This window comes from Aulonocara stuartgranti (assembly GCF_965226115.1).
Source record: "Aulonocara stuartgranti genome assembly, chromosome: 6".
In the NCBI taxonomy this organism is placed as follows: domain Eukaryota; kingdom Metazoa; phylum Chordata; class Actinopteri; order Cichliformes; family Cichlidae; genus Aulonocara; species Aulonocara stuartgranti.
The window spans coordinates 32,999,773-33,024,787 of NC_138944.1; the positions used below are offsets into that span (position 1 = coordinate 32,999,773).

The window sequence follows — 25,015 nt, forward strand, 5'->3', positions numbered from 1 at the left end:
TGATGTGATTCTATTATCGAAAATAAATGGTTAAATAACCAAATATTTTGGACTATTGGGGGTACATTTTTGTCTCTTTAGGTACGAAATAGGTTGTCGCTGGGGGGGTACCCTCATAGGTACCCTATTGTACCCTTTTCAAGAGAACATTTCTGTACTATAGTTTCAAGGTACATTTATGTCTTAGGAAAGTACATGATTGTACCTCAGATGGTACAACTTCATAAGGTACAAAAATGTACCAAGCCTAAAGGGTACAGAAATGTCCTTCAAAAAGGAACACCCCCAGCGACAAGCATTTGTACCCTTTTTGGTACACTTTGGTACCCCTATTTCTGAGAGTGTACTATGCTGTATCGATTCCCCCCCTACTACTACTAATTGTTTCATAAATAGCTTCTTGCCTTAAACCAGAGGGAATTTTTAACTTGGAGGACTAATGTTTTGCATTCAAACCAAATGCCGAACGTTTATTTTATGTTTATGATTAAAATAATTAAATAAATACATGTTTAACAAAGTAATGTAAATAAAATTTGTCAATTTCATGGCATAGAAGGGAATTTTCGTGGCTTAGTGGGACGCTTGAAAAGAGCCATTGATTAAATTGTCCACTGGTTCAAATGTGTGACTGAATACTTGAATAAGGCAAATATTATTAAACCAGTTAACATTATGAAATGTAAATATAAATACAATGTAAAATTCCGATGACCTTCGGTGTTAAAACATTTGTATGAAGTCTAATTAGGTCTGTAATAATTTAATTAACGTTAATAACCTTTTCGTGTCTTTTGACGCTGATGTTTAAAGCTCAGAGCCGCGCGGGCTTTTTTTCTCCTCGGGTTGCCGGCGACCAGATAGGTCGCGCCGCCGCCGCTGCTGCTGTGCTGTCTCCGTGTGTTTGCAGCCCTTCGCACGGTTTGGTCGATCCGTGCAGACAGCGGAGCTTGTCGTCTGGAGAGACGGACACCGAGACAGGTAGCTCAGTTCGGGTATGAAACATGGAGCTCTCGGCGGCGGGAGATCGCATTTTCGCCGCGGAAGCCATACTTAAACGCCGCGTCCGTAAGGTGAGCTACAGCCGCCACTGTCCCGCGTGTTTTGACTACGTGCAGATGTTCCCCGTCGGCAGCGCGGCACTGCTTTAGTCCATAGGCTCAGGGCTGTCATCTTACGCCTATGAAATACTGCAGAGGCCTTCATGCGTTTGCTTTTACTTTGCTAGTCCGAGCTAGATCAGAGCAGCGAGGCTTATGACTCGTGGCGCGGACATTGAGGCAGCGACAGGGCAATAAAAACAACACAAAGAACGGGGTGGCTGCAAAGACACGCTAGCCCCGCTGATGGTATTGTGGACTGTGCTGTGAAACTGAGAGGCCTGGTTTGCTTGCCAGCTAATGGTAGCTAAAGCTATACGGTCACAGTCAGCGGTTCATAGCCCAGTTTATGTGTAGCTGCCACATTAACGACAGCTTGACTTTGTTACTTTCTCGTGCGAGTTATGAAGGTGGTTGCAGAAGCACAAGTTCTCATACGCCGGTGATGGGAAAGGAGTCTTCAACCATAGCTGATTAAGGACTTTTGAGAGTTTCCAATGTGTTTTCAGTATTTTGCATGTAAGAGACTCTGTCCATTATGGCATGTTGCCTTCTGAAGTTGCCGGTATACACAGTTAACCAGCAAGGCCCACCGTGCCTCCAATGGCTTCAGAAGTCCCTGCTTGGAGTTTTTAGCGTATCCTTCTTGCTGTAAAACACTTGCAACACACGAACAAACGTAGATTTCACATAAACGATACCCAAACGTGAAATGTATTTGATCTTATTATAAAACATAGGAAGATTTAACCCTAGCGAAGACGTGAAAGAAATGAAGTCCTCTTCTGTAACTTGGACTGAAATGTGCTAAAGTGCATTCAGTTGCATTGCAGATTTGGTGTTGCTGTGCATTAACAGCATGTGGAGTTTTGTTTCCATGTTGGTGTAAAGGCAAGAATATCCTATTTGTAATTAAAAGACTCAAAACCTGTGTTTGAATGTTGTTGTTTTTTTCTTTTTAAAAAAATCTATTCTCATATGAACTGTTTTAGTAATTCTAACATTTGTCTTCTTCTTTCAGGGAAGGCTCGAATACCTGGTGAAATGGAAAGGATGGGCAATGAAGTGAGTGCCTTGAATCCACAATGTTAATGTGACACAAGCATTGGTTCGATTCAGCTGAAAAATGCACATTAACTGTGCTTTGGAGCAAAATGAATGCATGTGTTTTTCTTCATGTTGCTGCATTTGTGTTCAGGCACAGCACTTGGGAGCCGGAGGAGAACATCCTGGATGACAGGCTGATTTTGGGGTTTGAGCAAAAGTGAGTGTAGCTGCTTCATGAGGAGCCCTGCGTGTGCTTTGAGTAATCAGTCTTGATTTTTATTTATGTATTTATTTTTTCTCTATTGCTTGTTTTTATATTTTGGCTCCTATCTTGAAAAGTCTAAAGCATGTCTGCTCAGTCCCCCGGGCCCATTTACCTTTTTATCATGTGTTCTTGTTTTAAATTACTTCCAGTGTCTCTTCCTCTAAGTGCTTGTGTTTACTCATACTTTCATCCCCCCGCATCCCCCTTTCGTGTCTTTACATTCCTCCTCTTTGCTGCCTAATTGAAAAAAAAAAATCTGCACCGAACTTCTTTTTGTCTGTTGCCAAGCTCTTTGAAATGCTCGTGCTGCTCATGGAAATATTTAGAGTAAAGTTCAAGTATCAGAAAACTTTTAATGGGAGGCAGGGGATACAACAAATGACTGAAACGGTGTTTTCGCTACATGTCATTCCTCTCTTCGCTGGCTCTTACATTTCCTGTCCTTCTTCAACATTATCCCTGATGAAAATAAGAGCAAAGAATAAGATTTTTTTTTTTTTTTAAAGGAAACCTAACTGTGTTCTGACATGGCTGCAGAGATGCTCTTTTTGCCCACGCTCACCCACAGCTTTCATGTCTGTCATCACCTTTGAGTCATTCTATTTGCTCTCGTTCTCTTGTTCTTTTTGTTGCGTGTGTCTTTTCATTTGTGGTCATTGCCATTCTAACTGTCACTACTTTTTTTTTCTTTTTTAGAGAGCGGGAAAGAGAGTTGCACGGGCCAAAGAAAAGGGGACCAAAACCCAAGAACCTTGTAATGAAGGTACAGTTTTTTTTTTTATGCTCCTCCACAGGGAGGAGCTGCTGCATCTGAAATCATATTTAAAATTTTGACGAGTGGACTGGAAACTATGACTAGTTTGCATGAGTTAAATTTGCAGCTTTGTTGAAATCTGTACCTTTGTTCAGTTTGCATCACCACCCTGCAGGAAAGTGGAACATTCTATTTGTGGTTTCTGCTGTTAAAGCTGAGAAAAAGGTCAACCTACTTGAACCTCAAACGGTGTCTGAAGTTTATTTAAATCTTCATACAGTGCATGCTTTGTCTTTGGAAAATGACATGAAAAGAAGCGTGAGCGGCAGGGACACGTTTGTCCTGTGCTACATTTCACCTGAGGCACATACTGCAGCAACCTTTGGTCATAGAAAAACGCTTTCAGAAAGCCGTGTGAAGGGGGAGGGTCATTTATATCAACAACAATAAATGGAGTTACAAAGGAGACACGTCTGACTGAAGTTACATTCAGCACGGCTAAACGTTGTGGTGTTGGGTGCATTAACTTCTCTTTGTAACTGCTGATTTTGTTAATTTTAATTCTTTTGATCTCAAATTAACTTTAGTCTAATATAAGCTAAATTAGCTGGAAAGTGTGCACTTTTGAGGCATTAGTTACAACGCTGTCATCCAAGAAGCATTTTAATGGCTGATATAAATCATTGTGACTCTAGTGTTGCCAAAAACAACTAACTTAAGTGAGTGCCCATGGTTACATAGTCTCAGCTCCACCCTCCAGAATTGTAGCTAGAATGAGCTGGAGGAGATCTGGTTCACACACTGCTGAAGAGCAGAGCAAGAGCTACCAGGGTTAGCTGCAGTCCGAGGTGCTGGAGTTGAGCCAGATGTTTTAGCCAAATGTTTAAAAGTGGCTGCTGTTGCTGTGTATCACTCAGTAAACGTGTTTAGAGGTTCAAAAAGCTCACTCTACAAAAATGGTTTCTTAAATGTGCTTTGTCTCGCAGGCTCGCGGTCAGAAAGGAGAGAGCGGCAGCCGAGCCTCAAACACCCGCCAGACCACTTTGCGTCCTACTTCGTCCACTTCTAACCGGGCAGCTTCCTCCTCCTCCTCTGCCTCAGCGCATCTTTTACCGTCGTCCTCCAGCTCGGCTGTCGCACCTTCCCCTAAACTTAACTCCCTTGCGGCCACACACAAACTGAAGAAAGACATTCACCGCTGCCACCGGATGTCCCGGCGCCCTCTGCCTCGCACAGACCCCATGGCGACCACCTTCTCCAACCCTGGTGGCTTCCCGTCCCGCATGCACGTTTCTCCCTTCTCTGAAACCGTCCGCATCCTTAACCGTAGGGTGAAACCCCGGGAAGTCAAGAGAGGCCGAATCATCCTCAATCTGAAGGTCATCGACAAAGCGGGCCGGGGTGGCACAGCGGCCGGGGGTCGGAATATTTCGGCAGGACGTCAGAACATCCCATCCCGCAATCGTATCATTGGGAAGAAGAGGGAAGCCCCATATAGACCTTTCCAGCCTCCTCTGAAGATGCTGGGGTTCCCGATGTACGGGAAGCCATTCGGGCTGCAGTGCGGAGGACCTGTGCCTTTTCACTCCCACCCAAGCTCATGCTCCAGCACAGGAGCTAGGGAAAGCCGCACCAGCCCCTCTCAGTTCCAGGCACCTCCTTCTCCTTCCAGCTCCAGTGGGTCTGAAGGAAAATCTCCCACCAATGCTGCTGCTGCCCAGTCTCAGCCTTCCACTGGGGCCTCGCCGTCTAGCAAGGATCCCAAGTCCAGCAAACCTCACGCAGACACTCAGAAGAGCCAGAGCACCAAGTCCTCCACCCCTGCCGCGTCCTCAGATGCAAACCAGGCTGCATCATCATCATCCCCCTTCCTCCCCTCCTCTCCCTCTTCCTCCCTGGAAGACGAAGAGGACGAGGGCGCCCCGGACCGTACGGTGCCCTCAGAGGAAGGCAGGAAAAATCCTCGCCAGTGCAGGGTTAAACACCAGTTGCCCACCGCGCTTCCCCCTGCCGCTCCCGGGGACCAAACCTCTGCCCCCACCGAACCTCCAAGGGTGCCCGCTGAGGGAGACCCCGACTGGCACCCTGAAATGGCTCCGAGCTGCAAGGATGTAGTGGTCACAGATGTGACCACCAACCTCGTCACCGTCACCATAAAAGAGTTCCCATCCCCTGCCTCCTGCCCCGCTTCACCTTCTGCTAGCCCCGAAAATGCCTCTTCCCCCCCTCCCACCGCCGCCTCCGACGACCCCTCCCCAGCGAAGCCATAGGAGGACGGACATTATGAAGTCAAATGCCATTGAAGAAAGGAAAAAAAAAAAAGTGTCATGCCACTTCAACTCGCTTCTACCTTTACCTTGAAGGGTATGTCCATATTTGTGTAATGAGTAATGAAATATAACCCAACACCGCCCTGTCATTGAATAGTTTAAAAAAATTGACATATTTTTTTTAGAAGAATTATATAAATTTGAGATGGGGCAGCTAATACGCCCTTCTTGGCATTTCAGTTGCCATATTTTGTCCACTTGCACAACACTGACTGTTTGGCTTGGATGGAAATGGTGGTAATTCTTTCACTTGCTTCATGCTGAGTTTATCTTGTTTGGTACAATGTAACATTGTCCTGAAAGTGGAACCGTCGCCCGTTTAGTGTGCAGGTTGAACTTTTAGAAGGCATACTCGGCCTGTGTGGAAGAAACTTAATATTTAGATGCAAGCTCTGCTCTGGAGGCTGTTGTCAGCAGCCTGCAGGTGTCCTGACCTGTTAGTCTCGTTGGAAGTTCAACTCAGTGAACTTAACACAGCTGGATTTGGATATTGCATCAATGCAATAGCGAGGTAAATGCACTTGACTGCATCATTTAAAAACCAACCTATTCTGTGTGGTTTATCAGTTTTTCCAAAGCCTTCTCCTCTTGCTCTCTTGAATGCACATGCATATACATATAAGTATTTATATGCACACACAACCATAAAGGCTGATAAAGAATATGAAATTCAGTAATTTTTTTTTAAGTTATTGCTGCCATTTGCAGTCTCTTACATATTTGCCTTGTTTTTCACTCTGTTCCCGCCACCTACTTCGACTCCATAACGTCCACCAAGACCCTAAACTGGTCTGCAGTGAATTTGAACAGTTTCTCTGTATGCCGTAATCACTAAAATTAACTTCTTAAACTGTCCAGGTCTAGAAGGTCCATGAGCTGAACACAGTTCAGACTGAACGTCGACAAAATGCAGCTAAAAATAGAAGTTGACTCGGCGACAGGTGTTTCAAATCTGTGGAACATGAATCCAGGCAGCTGTGGCTTGTACAATGTAGCGACTGTTAAGTTTTGTCTATTTATCTTCCACTTTTGACTGGTTAAAAGCTGTTTCCCATGCTTTTCGTCCTGTGGATGTTGCCAGTTTGTCCTTTTATGCTTCGTAACTGTTCTTTATTAGTATGTGCTCTGGTAGTAACGTCAATAGAAGTGCTTTATTCTTGCTACCCATAGGGCATGCGTGTGTCTTTCCACTGATGCAGAGCCGGTGCGAAGCCACTTCCAACTTGGGTGCCTTACGACGAAAAGCCTACATTTCCGCAGATTCATAACCGAACATTACATGGGGTTATGTAGCAAAGGCTGGGGTGATTTACACGGGATGGAGAATCTGTGTTTGGTGAATTTCTTGAGAGACAACGGTGGTTACAACTTTTGGCGCAGTCAGTTTTGTGAAGCTGCTGAATGTCGGCTGTTTGGAACCAGCATTGATATTTTCTTGTAGTGGAAATGCATGAAACTGGTTCTACAGGGGGCACCTGCACTACTGTAGTGGAAAAGGGTTCATCTAGTCCTATAGCCATCAGACTCTAGTCATCATGATGAGAAGTAAGACAACTTTGCCTCTTGCTCCTGTTGTACCAAGATTTGTTTTGCTATAACTGAGGCCCAACATGTCTTTTAAGTCCTGGCTTTAGACTTAGTTGAGCTTATTGTCAGCTTAATGTAAACAGTGCTCCTGGACACATGTAGAGGAACAGTGAGGACCAAGGATACCTCGATGTTCCAGTCTAAACAGGACACTGCGTTTTTACTTCCTAAATGAAGCGCCGTTTTGCCTGTTTCCTGTCTTGTTGCTTTTACCCGTTTATGAAGGATAAAACCTTTGGACCGCTGTTTAATAACTGGAGAGGATGCTGGCACAGTTGTCTTCCCCTTTTCAGACACATCAGACAGGCTGTCTTTCAGTAGGATCACAGTACAGCTGGTGTGTCGGGGAGCTGGATGGTTAGAAAAGCTGCTTGATCTCTAACGGTTTGATCCAGCGCCCTTGTGTTCTTGGCTGTAAACCTTTTGCCGTGTACGTTACCTTACCTTCAAACGCGTCAGCCGTACTTTAAAGAAACCTTTACAGACCCCTTTATACACAGATTCTTTTTTCCTCCTGCTCTTTCTAGGCCTTCCCAGACTCTTCGGCTCTAAACTCCGCTCTATCTACAGTATGTGTTAGAATATATTAAAAGCTTCCGCATGCGTTGCCTTAGAGCTCACCGTCGGCTGCACTCGAGGCAACTGTAACCTCATCACACTTGGCTCTTATCAAAGAGAACGGCTGAAAACGTCATTAAATCTCGACTTTAGCTCGGTGACTTTAAGGGTCGCAGACTGTAATAAGTTTTTATGTTTTCTGTCGTCTTCTTTTCCAGAAGTTGCGAGTACCGCTTTTTCCGTGTCTTTTAACAGGCGAAGGCGACGTTCCTGTCATATACTGAATGGTTCTAGTTGTTGTCAGTGCTGTTTCAGTACTCTCTCTCATAGGTTACACTTGGAAGGATTTATTCCAAAATGACACATCCATTAATATGAAGAAAAAAAGAAAAACGGTCTGTAGTTCAAATTCGAATCGATGTCTGTTGATAATAACACTACTTAAATCCTTATTTGACACAGTAAAAGCAGAGTGGTCCTATTTTTTTTCTAGAATTATTTTCTTCTCAAATGGATATATTGTAATTTGGAATAGATTTTTTCATCTACTCTATAATATGTTTAAGTGGTGGATAGAAGTGACTCTTGCAGTTGGTAGATTTGTAAGGTATTAGACTGCTAAGTGATGTTTTTTTTTTTTTAAATTTTGTTTTAAATTTTTTGCTTATTCTTTGTCATACGGAGTAGCACAACTCGATTTAGTGGCCTCTTTCAACCAAATAGGGCTCTTGATTTTTATAATTTCCGATTTTTAAAGCTTTTCTTTCCCCCCTTTTAAATAGTTTTCTATGTGATCTAAGTGCTAGATTCATGTTGGCACTAATTAGAAGAAAAAGAAGGATCCTTGTTTAAACGTATGAAATGTGATGCTTAACGAAATGGAAACGAGCATTATTTTGTTGTTTGTACTGTAATTAAGTACTTTTTTTGAAATATGCATAACATTGTCAATGTGATGATGTTTATTTGAATGCCATTTTCTTTTGGCTTTTTTAGTAGTCTAAGATGGGTTTGATCAGAAGGACTCACTGATTTTTACATGTCAAGACTGCAGTTTCGTCTGGTTTTATGCTAATATGAATTATGTACATTGTATTGATGCTAAAGAGGAGGAGTTGGAGGCTGACATTGTAATGTATCTGAACTTCAGAAGCATGTTTTACAAACCCTTATTGTACAGATTATGTATTCAGTGTCACGTTACCTGTTACTGTTGTTGCTTTCTGTGTGTTTCTCGTACAAAGCTTTTAATTAAAAGCTCTCTAAAAAAACTTCCTTTTGGCTGTTGTCATATTTTAGTGTGATTTAACATAAGAGGCAGACTGTAGAATTAACAGCTGTAGTTTTTCATTTTACTTGGTGCCCGAAGTGGTGCTGACAGCAGAGTTAGGCTCATCAATTCAACTTCAACACTTAAAATCAACTCCAGATCTGCCCAACTTATGAAACCTCACCTGACCCGGGCTACAGCCGTCTGTTAAATAGATTTCACAGGACTCTGAATTCCTCTGAAAAATTAAGTGTACCTTTACTGCTTTCACAGGAAATAAGAACAAAAGTAGCAGCTGGCCGCTGCTAATCAGACGCGCAATTCCTTCAATTCATTATCAAGTGTGAGCACCTTTAGACTTTTTTTAACAGTTTGCTGCTCTGGAGTGTTCTGGTGTGTGTTAACAAAGTGCTAAATCTTCCTAGGAGTGTATGGCTTAGTAAGTTCACCCTAACGTCAGACTGAAAGGGCCAAAAACTTGGCCCTAACTGTATCAGAAAAGAGGTGGAGAGGGAAATCAAGTCAAGTGGCTTTATTGTCATTTCAACCATATACGGTGGTACAGTACACAGTGAAATGAGACGGTGTTCCTCCAGGATCATGGTGCTACATGCACACTACATAAAGTGCACGTGTGCAAAACTTGCAAAAACAGTACAACACCAGGCAGAACAGAAAGATGCAGACACAAGGCAGTGCAACAAAGTGCAACAATGACAAAGGATTGTACAGAAAGCACTTGAGTTAATGGAATGTTTAAAGGTGTGTGTGTTGTATGTATATGACACTGTGCAGGAAATGTTTGACTGCCAGAGCTTCACATCAGGTAATCTCTCCATATCCACCACCCTATTTGTCATGTTTGTTCATATTCACATGGCAGAGTGTACAGGGAACGTCTACGAAGTACAACACAAACAAAAATATAATGCATATATAAATGTTCTCAGACAGTGTCACCGATATGTAACGGGCCTCTCACAGCCGGCTGCACATAGAGACCAGTTCTGTTATTGGAAAACGAATCATTTAAAAAATATATATATATATATATATATGAAAGTTAGTTTGTGTTTTTACCACAGAAATATAGAGCATGAAAAGGCTTCCAGTTACTCATGGATGGTACGTACTGACACTACTTAAAAACACTGATAAGTTCTTACTCTGATACAGCGGAAATGGCTAATAATGATCCTGCTTGGACCATCTGGAAAAAAAAAAAAAAAGACCAATTTCACTTGAGCACTATTGCCAGAGTCCACCGTGAGGCGCTGTTGAGCTGCTCATTTTCTTTCAGAGTAATGGAGCAGCAGCATCTGTGTTCTCAGATGGATTGTGAGAGTTGGGGGTCATATTAAGGTCATCACGCCTGTGTATTCATCTTTGTGTGTTTTGATGTGGAGATGAATACGTCGAGTTCAAACAGCTTCATCCTTTTCCACAGGCAGTATTTCATTTTATTCTTCTACCCTTCAGACTGTGGGACGTATAACAGAAAGACACATGTAGTCTCCTTTCACTCCTTCCCCGTGCTGCCTTTGGTTCTCTGTCTGTTTCCTTCCTGGCCCGATACCACAGGCGCTTACTGTATGAGCCAGATGGAGCTAAAACAGACCCAGAGTTTGATACGAGTGGCCAACATCTGTGTGTTTGTGTTTGTGTTTGTGTATATAACATACACATGTGCATTAGTGAGTGCAAGCTCAGTCACCTCTGGAGATTAAGCCACAATCTGGGTTACTGGTCATTAGACTGAAGCCCATCTGCGTTTGGTGTTTGAGCTTCTGATGGTTATAGATACATATTCCGTATTTTTCATGTGATTTCATTCATTTCATTCTGCAGGAGTTTGACTTGAGGGTAAAAACTAACACAGCAGTGTAGTTCCACAGTATTCCTTATATCCTGTTAAATAGAAATTTTAAACTGTGTGTGTCCTTGCAAAATAGGTACTAAAAGTGAATGTTTTCTCTTTGCTTCATAAATATTCCAGCCTGTTCACAGCGAAAAGGCCGGGTCAAGTTGATTGCAATGTTCCACACTGGAAAAAAGACTCCTAACAAGGTTAAGCTGCATCGAGAAAACTTTTTTAAAAAACACTCTCAAACATAAGCCCTGCAAAATCAATGGGTGACACCTCACCTATGGAGCAAGCACACAAGAAGAAGAGGCAGAGATGCCTTCGTTGGCTCTGCAGACTGGAAGGAAAGCAGTCGGAGGACGTGTTTACATTCGCTTCCCAACCGTACACAGACGGCAGTGCTGGTTTTACTTAGCCGGTCTGTCGCTTTACACTGAACAGATAGGTAAGACGTTTTGAACAAACGGTGAATTCTAATGACTTTGACAAACACAAAGTGCCACCAGCTGCTCCAGGTTTTCACTTATGCCATTCATGGATGGGCTCAAAATCTGACACAACCAGCCCTGAGACAATAAATCTCACTTTAGATCTTCCAGCGTTGACAGCTGCACTTTTTAATTTGACTGGCTGCCTGGAGTGGTGTTGACAATAGAGACGTCAGACGAGGAGCGCAGAGGGAATTGTTTGGCTGCCGGAGCTGCGGATCTGGTTTCATATTCTAAATCATCTGTTCATCTGATATCCATATGAAAATATTGTTTGCTGCAATTTCAACCTTGTTGGTTGGAAACCATGTTTTGGCTGCTGTGAATCTAGCCAGTGCACTGCTGCTCACTGCCTGAATGCTATCATCATTGTACCCGACTGGGTGGGACACATGGGGCTGCTTTCACAGTCTTTCTCCAGACATCAATTAAATCCTTAAAAAAAGTCACTTGTGTTCATCAAACAGAGTGTGAGTGTGTGTTTTTTAATCCACTCTGTAAAATAGCTTAGATATAACTCCACACCTTTAATTCATTTACTATGCACAGCTATACGAAAATGCAAAACCCTATTTCCTCAGCCACTTACTCTTGGGTGGAGGCTGTACCTCAAGAGGTTCATCTGCTAATGAGTGGAGGGTTGGTGGTTCAATACTAAGCTATTTGAACTCTTGTGTATGGGGCTGCATAGCTGTGGACCAGTCAGGGTGCCTGTGCTGACTTCTGTCCACTCCTTAAAGCACCAACAATGAACATGTGAGCATCAGAACTGGACCACAGAGCAGTGGAAGAAAGTGGCTGCTCTATATGAATCACGTTTTCTTTTACATCACATAGGTGGGGCTCTGTGTGCATTGCTTACTTGGTGAACAACTAGCACCAGGATGCACTATGGGAAGAAGGCAAGCAGGCATTATTACTTTGTTGCATATCACATACACCCTTTCATGCCTGTGGCTTCTAAGGTTTTGATGGGCCTCCAAATTCTCCAGATCTTAGTCCAGTCGAGCTTCAGTGGGATGTACTGGGCAAGTCAGATTCATAGAGGCCTCACCTGGCAGCTTACAGGATCTGTTGCTAACATTTTGATATCACATTACACCTTCAGTGGAGTCCATGCATTGAAAGGTCGGGGCTGTTTCGGCAGCAAAAGGGGGACCTACACATTATTAGGCAATTAGGCATTAGCTAATGAAAACTGTCACTGTGAATCGAGAGGTCCAGGCTGACGCTTATATTAACAGCTGTGAGAGAAATATCTTTTGGAAAGTGTGTTACAGACATCAACAGCCGCTAAGAATGAAATAGAAATGAAGTAATGAACAAGTCCCTGAACCTGTTGAACATATCCATCAACCTTAATTTTTTTGGTTAACGCTAATAAAACCTACTCGCCTCCTACACTATCACAGCAAATACAGTAAACACTGCTGCAGTAACGATGTAGCAATCCAAGGGTGTCAAAAGCTGCTGTTCCGTGAGAAGCTGCTGGTGATTCACGCAGAGATACACAAATTCTCCTTTAGCTACAGCGGCGCTGGATGTGACAAAGATAGCCCTGCTGACATTAACCCGATAATTCGTGACACCAACAGCAAAGAACACCTTGGTGTCAAACGTCAGCGTTTGACCTGCCTTAAAATGAGAACACTGAAGTCCAGGGTTGTCAAACTCATTCATGGTCCACCTACAGCACAAACAGGCCTTTGATCTCAGATGGACTGAAATAAAAGTGCTGCATAACAAGAAAAAGAATACAAGTTGTTTCCATTCCTTTGAGTGTAAGTACAGGCTCATTCTGAAATTAAACGTTGAATAAAACATGTATTTTCAAAAGACGTGATGAGCATCCAGAGCTTGCTTGAGAAAAATAAATGCACTTTCAACAATATGTCTCAGTTTTTCAACATTCAGCTGGTCGACTTCTGTTGCAAGTCAGGGGAAGACGTAAGCACGATGATGTCTGTGTGAGTAAGAAGGCTATAAAACTGCAGATGATTCAGACCTAACAACACAATGGCTGCTGCTGTAAAACACAGTGAAAAGTTTCTGCTTCATTCTCTGCAATCCAAGCAGCGGGCCACGGGTGGATATGGCAAGTATGTGTTTGTGAGATATCTCTGGAAAGTGTAAGCTAGGTGAAAGGTGTGTCATGGGAAGTGACCTCACTGATTTTAGTTGTTTCATTACAAAGCAAGAATCACATATTAATAGCTTTATTTTCCTTTCTCAACACTGACATCAGATCTTTTCACAGTGGTAGATTACATGTCTTTCTTTTTCTTTAAATTTAAATATGCATATTTATTTGGATTGCTATGCAGAGAAAACTTTATAAAAGTCTTTCCTCCATCCAGCGGAGAGGATTTGTTTGCCGAACAGAGCCACAGAGGACAGAGGGTCAGGGTTGGATCATTCCTGTCGGCGTTAGTGCTGCATTAGTCGGGACTGCCTCTTGAGGAAAACATGTTCTTCCTCCTACTCAGTATAAAAACCCTGGTGTTAAAGGTCCCACGTCTCTGTTTTTCCTTTCTTCTTCTCCTCTACACTATCCAGCCTTTCCACTTCTGCTGCAGCTCGTCTTACGTGCGATTTCTTACATCAGATGTCGCATGTAAATAAACTCAGGCTGTACACATAGTTGTGAAAGAAAAAGTGCACTGCACACTGGGATTTTGCATCCCTTATCAATGCAGTTTGGATTCTTTACATCGGTTTTTATGTTAAGTTTTTAAAATGTGTCCACCCCCCCCTTTCCTTCCTTTTATCTTCCAAGCCTCCAGAACAGGATGTGCGCTCAGGCAGCGCAGTCACACGCTGATCCATCATCGCCTTGTTTGCTCGGCTGCTGCTGGAGGTTCACCTAGGCTCTGACCCGCGCATGCCCACAGCCTCGCTCCTCCTCTCCGAGAGATCCCCATAGTAACGCGCGGAGGAGAGCAGCTTAGCAACACGGAGACTGGAGAGGGAGCATCTCTGCTCCAGACAGCGCGGTGCCGTCAACATTAGGTACACACAGAGGGTGGTGAGGAAACAACAGCAGCAGAGCCCCGGATCTACCCGCTCCTACAGTAAGTGTCACATTCCGCCTGAAAGATCTGGCGACTTTATTTGACACGTCAGGCTGAGATTATATTGAGGCGGGCTGCAGTCTTCCTACATGCTGTTCTGAGTTCCAGCCTCCAAAGCCCAGACAAGTCTTTGTTTTTGTTTTATTTTTTAAATTATTTTTTAAAGGATTTTTATTTGTATTTGTTTTTTATTGCAGGCTCGTGTGTGTGTCACCTTGTGTCTGAACTCCTGATCTACATCACTGCTCTTCACGGTCACCATGAAGTTCGCAGTGGTGCTCGTGGGAGCGGGCACTCTGGCCTTCCTCGGCGCGGTCATCTGCATCATTGCCAGCGTTTATCCGTTTAAACGCGCCGCTCTCGTCAGCGATAACGGAACCCTGACGTCGGAGTCGCTGCTCCAGCCTCTGGAGCCGGGGTCGGTGGCTCACGCCGGGCCGCTGGGCGCTCTGCACGGCGCGGAGTCGTACGATGGTGGAAACGGACTCGGCGGCATCGGCGTGGAGGTTCCCACTCTGAACGAGCTCAACCTTGGGGAGGAGACGGGTGGAGGGCCGGCGAAGCAGTTCAGCTTCAGCCGACTGATCTGCACTCCTGTGCCGGTGGGAGAGTGCAAGACTAAAGACCTGAGGCAGCGGAGGGACCACCAGCAGCAGCAGGCGGACGATCCGCTCTACGGCACAGGGGATGAAGACCTGCGGACCACCGCGGAGGAACTCCGGCAGATGGTCCTGCAGCAGAACGACCAGATCCTCATGGACCAGAGGACCATAAGGGAGCTGACCGGGAAGCTCAGCGAGTGCGAGAGCGGCCTGGAGGACGAGCGGAGCATCCCGGAGCGCAGCATCGGGGTCTGGAGCGGGAACCGCCGCGTCATGGCCGGGGATGATGTGACCTCATCCGCCGCGGCACAGCTGCAGACGGCGCGGGCCGTGGAGGAGCTGGCCCGGGCCATCATGGAGCTGAAGGATCGCATTGAGAAACTGGAGGTAAACACAGGGATGCTGAGTGCGGGCTTGTCGCTGATTAACCTCCTGTCTGAGTTTTGTTTGACAGCGGGAGATTTGGAGAGGCACCAGAATGATGCATTAGCAGATGAGTCAGTGCCATTCAGTCTAAATTAGGCTCATTTCAAGATCTATCCTAATTTTAGCTTGATATCCACTGTGGTGGTTTAGGACTAACCATTAGAATTGACTTATGATTCAGATTAAAGTGCCACAGCTCTGCTGGTTCTCTGAGCCTGAAGAGGGGCTCTGGTCTTTATCTCTCTACACCTCTTTTCATTCTCCCCTCCCTCTTTTATCTTCTGCTCCTCTTTCCTCTGACAAGTAGCCTAACTCGTGACACAGATACCCCTGATCTCTTGCGCAAGCTCCACACGGACCCATGGGAAATCTTTCCACCTGCTGGCCCTCACGCTCCTCCGCATCCCCCCACCCTGCTGCCTCATACCCTGTACCACCGCATCTCCCACAGCAGGATGGAGACATAAATAAAACATGAAGCTGGCTGGACAGGAAGGAGGGAGGTGGAGTAGGGGGGTCAGATTTTATGTGTGTGTGTGTGTGTGTGTGCAAAGATTGAGACACACACCCACACACAAACACTGCTGCATCACTGCTGGTGCTCTCCAAGCACAGTCAGTTACAAGGTTGTCTCCGTCAGTGAGAATTTATATCCTGGACGTCCACATCCAGTCCTGCCTCAGCAACTCTCTTGATATTATATATCGCCCCCGAAGCCGTCTCATCCACACTAACAGCTCTCTCTCTCTTTACAGCTCCTCCACCAACACCTTCTTTTTTCAACTTATGCTCTGCATAGGCTACTAATACTGCCAGTGCCCGGCTGCTACAAAAGCTCTCTCCATGGCGCTGCCTTATTAGTCGAGCCCCTTCCCTGCAGTTTCATTTCAGTTTTAAACCACCACTACATCTAACATCGATGGCAGCCATATTTAGAGGCAATAAAGACAGGACTGGGCTCTGCTCATTGCCATTATGTTAAATCTGTTCATGTATTTTTCACAAATATCCCCACAGTGAATAGGAACTGCACTGACAGCCTTTTTTAACAGCATTTTCCACTTTTAGCCAATATTCTCACCCTCAGCTCTCATAAAAAATAGTTAATTAATATTTATTGACATTGCTCAAGGCATCTCTACGCCCAACCTAAGGCGCAAATAAACAGCATTAAAAATTGAAAGTGATCAATACGATTAGAGGTCATTGACATCTGGACAACACGCTCTGAGGAGGACGGAGCTCAGAGTCCTTGTGCTTTTTTCATTTAATCTTGGGAAAGGACTTGTCTGCAAGGCTGGGTGTAATCCAAAGATTTAATTACAAAGTAAAGATTCAGATCTTGAGACATAGATCAGGGCAGATGTTTGGCAAAGGAGAACTAAATGATTACATCATATTAAGCATACGTGGAAAAAAATCAGCTCACAGGAAGCTTCGGTGATGCAAGATTAGTGCTAAAGATAAAGCTGCGACAAAGCCATAAAGAAATATGGTAAATTATAATTTACTCATCCCAAAAAGCAAATAAGCTGAGAATGATGTAGTTAAATATACAGCTTAATAATTTAAAATATCACAGTAAGCAGATGTCTCGGTAAGATAAAAAACTACATAAAAGAAAGGAGAACAATTAAATAGAAAACCAAGTATTAATCTAGATAAATACCATGTAAAAATATACACAAACATATAACAAACACAGGTTTGTTATAAAATGTTCAAATTTGTAGTCATTTACAATTACCAATGTAAATTTTCATGACAACAAATGAGTCATATCTAAATATATTATTTTTGGCACAAAGCCTACATGGTGAAAATATGTCTTTGCATGTAACAACACATATTCTGGGGTGGATATTTCCAGACATCATGGGTCAGGAAAGCCAGGAGTACAGCAACATCCAGGATAAATGGCTTACAAGGAGATGCCTCTGTGTCTAGACAGGCTGCATTCAGTGCCACTGTGTTGTTTGACAAGGATGTCTTTCAGTGCTTGAAATTCAAAAAAGTCATTTCCTTTTGACATTGAACAAAAAGCTCTAACATTACCATGCAGACTGACTCTTGGTTAGCAGCTGTGAAAATGCTGCCAAGATAAAAATGCTCGATGTTAAAGCACAGAAAACATTTCTTTTAAGAAAAGGCTTCAGCCAGACTGATATAAGAGTAATACTGATATTTAGTGATTCAGAAATCCAATATATCAATCGATATTTCTTTTAAAAAACACAAATCATAAACAGATTTGCTTAAAATTTATTGTTTTCAGTTATTTATGACAGTGAACTTTAAAAATAATCTTTTTGTTATTTTAACAAGTTGTTCAAATCAGCTGGTTGATGAATTTTTGGTGTTCCAAACACTGGCTAACAAGGAAGTTGCAGAGTGCCCTCTGGTGGACAAACTATGTAACATCAACATTAGTAACAAGGCTGAAGGGTGTTTCTCCCACGTCTTTGTTGCTTTTTTACTTTTCATTTATCTTCAGCTGTAAAACCTATTTGCTGATATGTCAGTATCAGCAAATAGGTGAGTGATATCGGCTGATATGATATATAATTGGTTGTACTCTAGAAAAGTAATCATTAAAGGGCCACATGTAATAAGCCAAAACAGTTAAATAGTAGCGTGACTTTACTTTTGAACAGAGAACACAAAACACGGTTTGTAATCTACAATCCTTCTGCCACTCTCCCAACCTGACTCTAAAACTACACTAAGTGTAAGTAAATATAGAAAGTGTTTCATGCTACTAATGTTTACAATCAGTCATAAAATGCTACTTTAGCAAAGAGAAAAGTGAAACATATTCCTTTGTAGACTATCTCCAAATCACACGGTGGTTAGATCTGGGTGGGTTCAAATCCCACTACTTCATGGAGTTAAGTGGGTTCAAATATTCATAGAGGAACAAATTATGATTCATTTTATTATATTATAAACACATCATTTAGTGTGGGTGTGCCTGGTTTCATTTGTGAATACACAGGTGACATCTATATATATATATGTATATATATATATATGTATATATATATATATATATATATTACTTCCAAACTGTCACTGGAACTGTAGCATTGCTCACCTACTGAATCATTTTATGTCCTTGTCATAAATCTGCTGTTGTTAAATTTGTTCTCTAAATGTGTCTAACCAGTAATAACTAGCATCAATGCTAACACAGACCTTGTGTTTCTTATTTCTCTCCTACAGGCAGAGATAGGCCCTGCTGCTTTGAACCTCACAGACACATCTGTGGGCGTAAATAGTGGCGGCAGCAGCAGCGGCAGCGGCAGCAGCACAGCTGGTAACACCGGCAAGGCTCCAGCTCCGCCTTCCAGCAGTACTTCCTCCCTATCTGCAGGGTCTGCCCCAGGGGGCCGCCGTCCTGCTTCCCCAGGCTCCTCTGCCTCCAGGCCTCCTGCTAAGGGTCCCCCTGGGCGTGGAAAGAGCACCTGGAGGGTGGAGGACCTGGAAGGGGAGCTGGAAAGGAAGATAAAGATGCTAGAGAAGGAGAGACAGGCCATGAGGAAGGAGACTCAGGGCCAGCATGAGAAGATCAACAAGGGCATCGACAACGTCAGCCACCGTGTCACCGAGCTGGAACACAGTGAGTATGGGGGTGGGAAGAAAGGAAAAAAAGAGGAGGCGAAATAAAGACATGACATTGTTGGCTAAATGAACGAAGGAAGGGACAGATTAACTGATGTAAAGGGTAGTAAGACAAGGGCAACATCAAGCTGAATGTAGATCAGAGCATTGCAAGAGAAGGCTGAAATGAAAGTTTAACGAGCTCTGCTGGTGAACTGGGTCATCTCAGCAGCAGAGAATATGCTTTAGATTAAAATTAGATGATTAATGAGTGCTTAAGAGTGGGAAAATGTCAAAGTGAGAGCTGAGAGCTAAAAATAAAAATAAAATAAAGGAAGGAGAGAATAATATATCTGAAATCATCCGCTGCTTTTACCTGCTTTAATCTTCATCCTCACGGGGGACCTATGGGAAGGATTCTTGCTTTGCGGGTATCAGGAACGAGGTCTGGATGTGTCACGTTGGTTTTGAAGGGCTTTATTTGCAGATTTTCTGAGCAGAAATAAGGTTACTGCAGGTGAAAGCTTCTCGAAAAAGGAGTATACGCTCTTTGATAATGGGAGAAGTGGACGCTCAGAGGTGAGATTGAGAGTTTGCGAGGTGCCAAGAGGAAGGTTAATAGGAAAAAGTGCTGATTTATCCCCTTTTTTTTTCACCACTCTGTCATTCTCCCAACCTCTCTGACCACCTCTACATCTTCTCAGCTTTAAGAGCTGCAGTGTGGCCTCGAGTTAGAGAGGGTGATCATTAACTGTAACATCTGAGCTCTTGCCAAGCGCTCTGCGCCCGAGTGTGGGCTTGAGCGCAAACTAGCAGAGACAAGTGAGAAGGGAAGCCTCAGTGTCCTTGTATAAATTAATGCAATCATCGCTCGCTGTTTTCTCTCTGGGTCTGCCTTACAGCGTCTAACTTCTTTCTCTTCATCTCCTTCATGTGTGTCTCCAAAGCGATGACGGAGCCACCGTTCCCTGACGGCTTTGTCATCTCCTTCCCTATGCGGACCAACTACATGTACGGCCTGGTCAGGAAAGAGATTACTGAGATGTATGCCTTCACTGCCTGCCTATGGCTCAAAGCCAAAGAGGGTGGCATTGGGACCCCCTTCTCCTACTCTGTGCCGGGGCAGCCCAATGAGCTGGTTCTGTTACAGGGAGTCCACAATCCCGTGGAGCTGCTTATCAACGACAAGGTAACGAGGGTTTCTCAGACCTACCTGTCTGTTGTACCTGTGCTAATATCTGGACGTTGGGACAAGTCAGAACATTTTACATGGGAAAATTAATGGTTCTTGTCGGGAAAAGCATTAATATCTCATAACCTTTAAGGTTTCCTTGTAATTACTCAAGCACAGAAGCCTGCAAGGAAACTAATTACGATGTCTTACAGAACAGTAGAGTATAGTTGATGGCTTACTGTTATTAAAGTGAGCGATGTAAACATGTTCATTCTCACAGACTTATTGAATTTTACAAGAGTGATGGAAAAAGCAAACCTGAAAATGCCACAGCTGTGTGCTGTCGTTTGAGTAAACAGTACGTGAATCACCATCTACATTAAGTTTGGGTTTTGGTTCTCAGCCTCAGGTGTGCGCTGGTGTTGATCCCACTTCAGCCATCGATCACCCCCCCCCCCAAAAAAAAAGAAAATATGTGTATTCCCATAATGCAGAAAACGTAAAACTAAAACAGACGGTGCACTTCAACAACACATTAAAAATTTACAAGTATAAACTAGATAGGAGGGAAAAAAAGAGCATTAAAATCAGACTTTTTTGTGATTTATCATGGCCACAATTCAGTCGCAAACTGCAACATTACTTTGCCTAAAATTGTTCTTTGTCCAGAACAAATGCCTTGATTAAAATCAATTAAAAGTAAGAAGAACCTGCCCTCTGTTTGTGTTTTTCTGCATTTGTAGCAGCGGGATCCACAGCAAACATACATTATTGAGGAACAGTCAGTTCCACGCCAGTGTTTTCCTTTAATATTGCTCATATAGTTGCTGTATAGTTCCCATGAGAGAGTGCAATGTAGTCGAGGTTTACCGTGGTGAAAGGTGTTCCAATTATAATGCGAGCTCAGTGTTTGCAAGTTTGAGAAATTCTAACTGCGGCCGCTGTTTCCTCTGGCCTGTAGGTGGCGCAGCTGCCCCTGTCCCTGCCACAGGATGAGTGGCAGCACATCTGTGTCAGCTGGACTCTCAGAGATGGGGTTTGGAAGGCCTACCAGGGTGGGAAGATGAAGGGACGAGGGGAGGGACTGGCGGCCTGGCACCCAATCAAACCCGGGGGAGTCCTCATTCTGGGACAGGAGCAGGTGAGACGGATGCATGGATGGATGGATGATTCATAGGTGAATGATCCATGGATAAACATACACAGAGAAACCAGGAGAGCTATTTTAAGGAACCACCATTAGCTTTTCACACATGAAGAGGCAGAAACCTAATGGTGTTTATCCTCACGCTTGGCTGCTTCATTAGCGAAACAACTACATTACAAAACGGTTACGAAATGCGACATTATCCCTCCCTGGTGTCAGAAGAACAACCCGAAGCTCATCCCGCAGCTCTTTTGTCCTTGCATAAAAGACAAAAACACTGATGGAGCACGACGTAATTTGATGGATAGTTTCAAGAGGGAGCAAGTATTTCATTAATCTCCTCTGAGGATGGCTGATGGATTGCTGCTGGCTGAGATGTGTTGACTTGATTTTATCGAGAAAAATCCCAGGACACAAGAGGGAAATTAATACTTTTAATTGTATTTGTGCAAAATCAGGAAAAAATGTAATATTTTCCTGCAGAATAAACTTTATTTTAGCTCAGTGCCTTCACCAGTTACCTGATTTGACATTTAAAGCATAGTTTTGGTATTTATCCAAAGAAGTGGGTAATCGTTATTTACTTAATGTTAATTAAAAACTTTGTCAAGCAAACTGCTGCCAAACGATATTCCAATGGAAATCGTCCTTTTCCCCCCCACCACAAATAATAATGTAATAATGCTTAAAATGGCTGGTGTTGAAGTTCTGAATGTGCTATCTCTTCTACCCAAGGACACACTGGGTGGACGTTTTGATGCCTCCCAGGCTCTGGTCGGGGAGCTCTCTCAGTTTAACCTGTGGGACCGGGTGTTGAAGCCAGCCGAGGTGGCCGCCGTGGCCGACTGCAGCTCCTCGGCCCTGGGCAACATCGCGCCCTGGACCGACCACGACGTAGATGTCTACGGCGGCGCCACCAAGGAGTCCCTGGACCCGTGCCACGCCGCCCAGAGATCCAACCCCTCTGGCCCCAAACAGTGAAGAATGACTGGGAGAGGGCAGCCATGCTTGAGAGGTCAATTTAGGAGTGAATTGAAGAGTCTAAAGAGTTTTTATCCAAGTTGGAGCATCCAGTATAATTTGCTTGTTGGGGGTTGGTAAGCTTACTACCAGTGGACTATTAAATTGTCAAGCGTGGTGTATCTGTTCTGTTCTTTGTGTTGGTGTCCACGCTCATGTGTTTACTTCTGCAGTGAGATACAGTGAGTTTAGTCACAGAATCACCTTAGTGAAGGCTTGCATGGGTCAATCAACCTCTGGCGTGAATGTGTTTAAACGGAGACTCTGCATTGATAGAGTGGAATCTGTGGTTTAGATGATAATCTCTTGGGCCAGTCAGCCATACGAGATTATTCCTGCAGGTTTCAGTGCAGTCATGGAAAGAACCTTTAACGATGCCACATCTAAGGGTTTCTCCATTGTTGTTTTTTTGCAACACAGTGACACAAAATTCCATCTCTTCTTCATCCCGTGTCCAGCTGGTTGTGTTATGATGCTACAGCTGATTTCTGACATGCTCTAGTGGTCATATCTATTTTTATTACTCAATGGGGAAACCGAGTTTGGTCCGTTTTTAACTGTATATGATCCTGTCGAGTAAAGTCTGTGTGCTTTTCGGTTTTTCTATATTGCATACCACGATTCGGTAAACCAGTGGACTTATAAATGTATAATGTGTAATGTACTTCTGCTAATGTTGCTCTGTATCAGTCTGCTCCTCCCCGCCCCATGCCTGCTGTAGCCTCTCGTGCATCTCACAGCCCAGCAAAGTGAAGTTGCAGCGTTTTTCTTTTCTTATTGTTTGCAGCTTAGATAAAACAGCGCTCTCAGCCGACCCCTGAAATAAAACGTCATGTCTAACTAAGCACCACTAAGAGAACTGGTATTACGATATAACTGTGGTATCACTGAATGTAAATCAGATGAAATGTAAATGTTTTGTTTTGTTTTTTTTGGTGAAAATTACAGTGTACGTATTCCACACTGCCCCACTCTACACATGTTTTTATTAAATCCTCACAGACTGAGGGGGAGGGCATGAGGTGGACTGATTCCATGATGGCCATTTTGTACTTAACAGCTGGCTCTGTGCAGAAAACACAACCTGAAGGGAAGACTGTGCTTCCACTGAGCGACAGTAAAGTCAAACTACTGCCACCTTTTAAGTAACCTGAAGAACTACAAGCCAAACAAATAGATAGTAAAATCATTAAGCCTTTAGATTACATTAGATTGTTGGCATTTTTTATTGATAGTTATGCACCATGGAAGCATTTGAGTCCCGTTTTTTACATTTAATGAAGGATATATATATATATATTTCCCTTGTTTTAAGTTGCTTGGTTTTGAGCACATTTTTTCCAAAGTTGATCGTACGGGACTTTTTTTACTTAAATAATTAATTTAACTTGCTTGAAGACATTTCACTTCTCATCTGAGAAGCTTCTTCAGTTTTAGGGTCAAACGGTGGAGTGTCCCAGATTTAAGCTCTGTGGGAGTGTCCCCCAAGAGGGACAATGGACCCCCTAATGATCCTCTAATCGCCTGAGCCAAGGTGCGAAACTGGGTGTGGGTCACAATTAGCCAAGGTTTCAGGTGAGCTCATTGTGAAACCTAGCCCCACCCCATCATGTGATTTGAGGTCTGATGGCCCAGGATGTGAGTGGGCCTTCCCAGACGATGAGCTCAGAACCTTAAAGAACCTTAAAGAAGTCCAGGCGTTTTGTTTCTAAGCTCCTTAGACTACGATGACCTGGATGACTGAGAACCTTCACAGACAGTTAACTAAACTGTGATGCTCTGTGTTTTGTTTTGGGGGTTTTTTTGCGGCGAATCTGTAAAGTCACATGGCTGTATTCCTCTGATGTCTGGCATTTGATTTGAATCTTTCATAGTCAGCTTGAGATGGATGCGCTTAATGGCCTGCATGGAGTTGAGGCGGATATGCGAGGCGGACATCACAGGAAATAGAGGAGGGAAGAGCAAACCAGATGCACTGTGAGGGCCGAGGGTTTAATTCTCGCTTCGTCCAGCTACGCTAAAAAATGTATCCAGTCAACACTGTGCAGCGAAATGAACTGTGGTTAAGATACACTCAGTGCTTCTGTTCACTTATTACCTCAATCCATCATTCCCGCAAACAATTTGACACCCTGTTGTAAAGTGCCTGCCAGGGCTCTCGTGCCCACAGAATGGTCAGAGTTTTTTTTTTTAGAGTTTTCTTCTTCGTCGTCTCTTTCTTCTGTTTCTCTCTCTCGGTTTTGTTTGGTCGTTGATGGCTGTGACAGTGTTGCGCTTGTCCTTATCTGCATCTTCATGGATCTTCTTTGGTATTGTGAAATAGGTGGATAAAAACTAATAAAGTGGTTATGACAACAGTTCTGGAGTCGTAGCTTTTTAACATGACGTCAAAAAAACAAAAGCAAAAAGAAAGAAAAGAAGAAAGTGTGGGATGTGTGTGCTGGGTTTGAGTGGCTGATTCCTTCAGACTTGCCAAGCCATCCGGATTACACTTCAACTAAACAATTGCACTCAGCATGCAAGCCTTTATACATAATCACACACTAAGAAAAGGCTTTAAGCTCTTTTTGTTGTGTGCCAGACTGGATTAACAGCGTATTTGCTGTCAGATGGCACGTGTGTGTCTTTTACATGGAGGCAGTACTCAGCAAAGACACTCCACAGAAATCCTGACCGCTGATGTAGACATAATAGATTACTCATAAATTTAAC

The 25,015-nt window shown here is 43.6% G+C and overlaps 2 protein-coding genes across 3 annotated transcripts; both read left to right on the plus strand.

The window, feature by feature from the left end:
- The first annotated feature begins 818 nt into the window (after positions 1-818).
- cbx6a (chromobox homolog 6a) lies at positions 819-8,906 on the plus strand. Of its 2 annotated transcripts, none has more exons than XM_082536616.1 (5): positions 819-1,073; positions 2,122-2,165; positions 2,299-2,364; positions 3,109-3,175; positions 4,153-8,906. In XM_082536616.1, the coding sequence occupies exons 1-5, from the start codon at positions 1,005-1,007 to the stop codon at positions 5,434-5,436; spliced, it is 1,530 nt and encodes a 509-aa protein (XP_082392742.1). In that variant the 5' UTR covers positions 819-1,004; the 3' UTR covers positions 5,437-8,906. The 2 variants fall into 2 exon arrangements, with proteins under 2 accessions (XP_082392742.1, XP_082392743.1); XM_082536617.1 differs by having other exon boundaries at positions 819-981.
- Positions 8,907-14,076: 5,170 nt separating this feature from the next.
- On the plus strand, positions 14,077-24,669 carry nptxrb (neuronal pentraxin receptor b). The gene is made up of 6 exons (XM_082538050.1): positions 14,077-14,334; positions 14,532-15,323; positions 18,585-18,981; positions 19,910-20,151; positions 21,098-21,277; positions 22,019-24,669. The coding sequence occupies exons 2-6, from the start codon at positions 14,595-14,597 to the stop codon at positions 22,262-22,264; spliced, it is 1,794 nt and encodes a 597-aa protein (XP_082394176.1). The 5' UTR covers positions 14,077-14,334; positions 14,532-14,594; the 3' UTR covers positions 22,265-24,669.
- Positions 24,670-25,015: the final 346 nt, after the last annotated feature.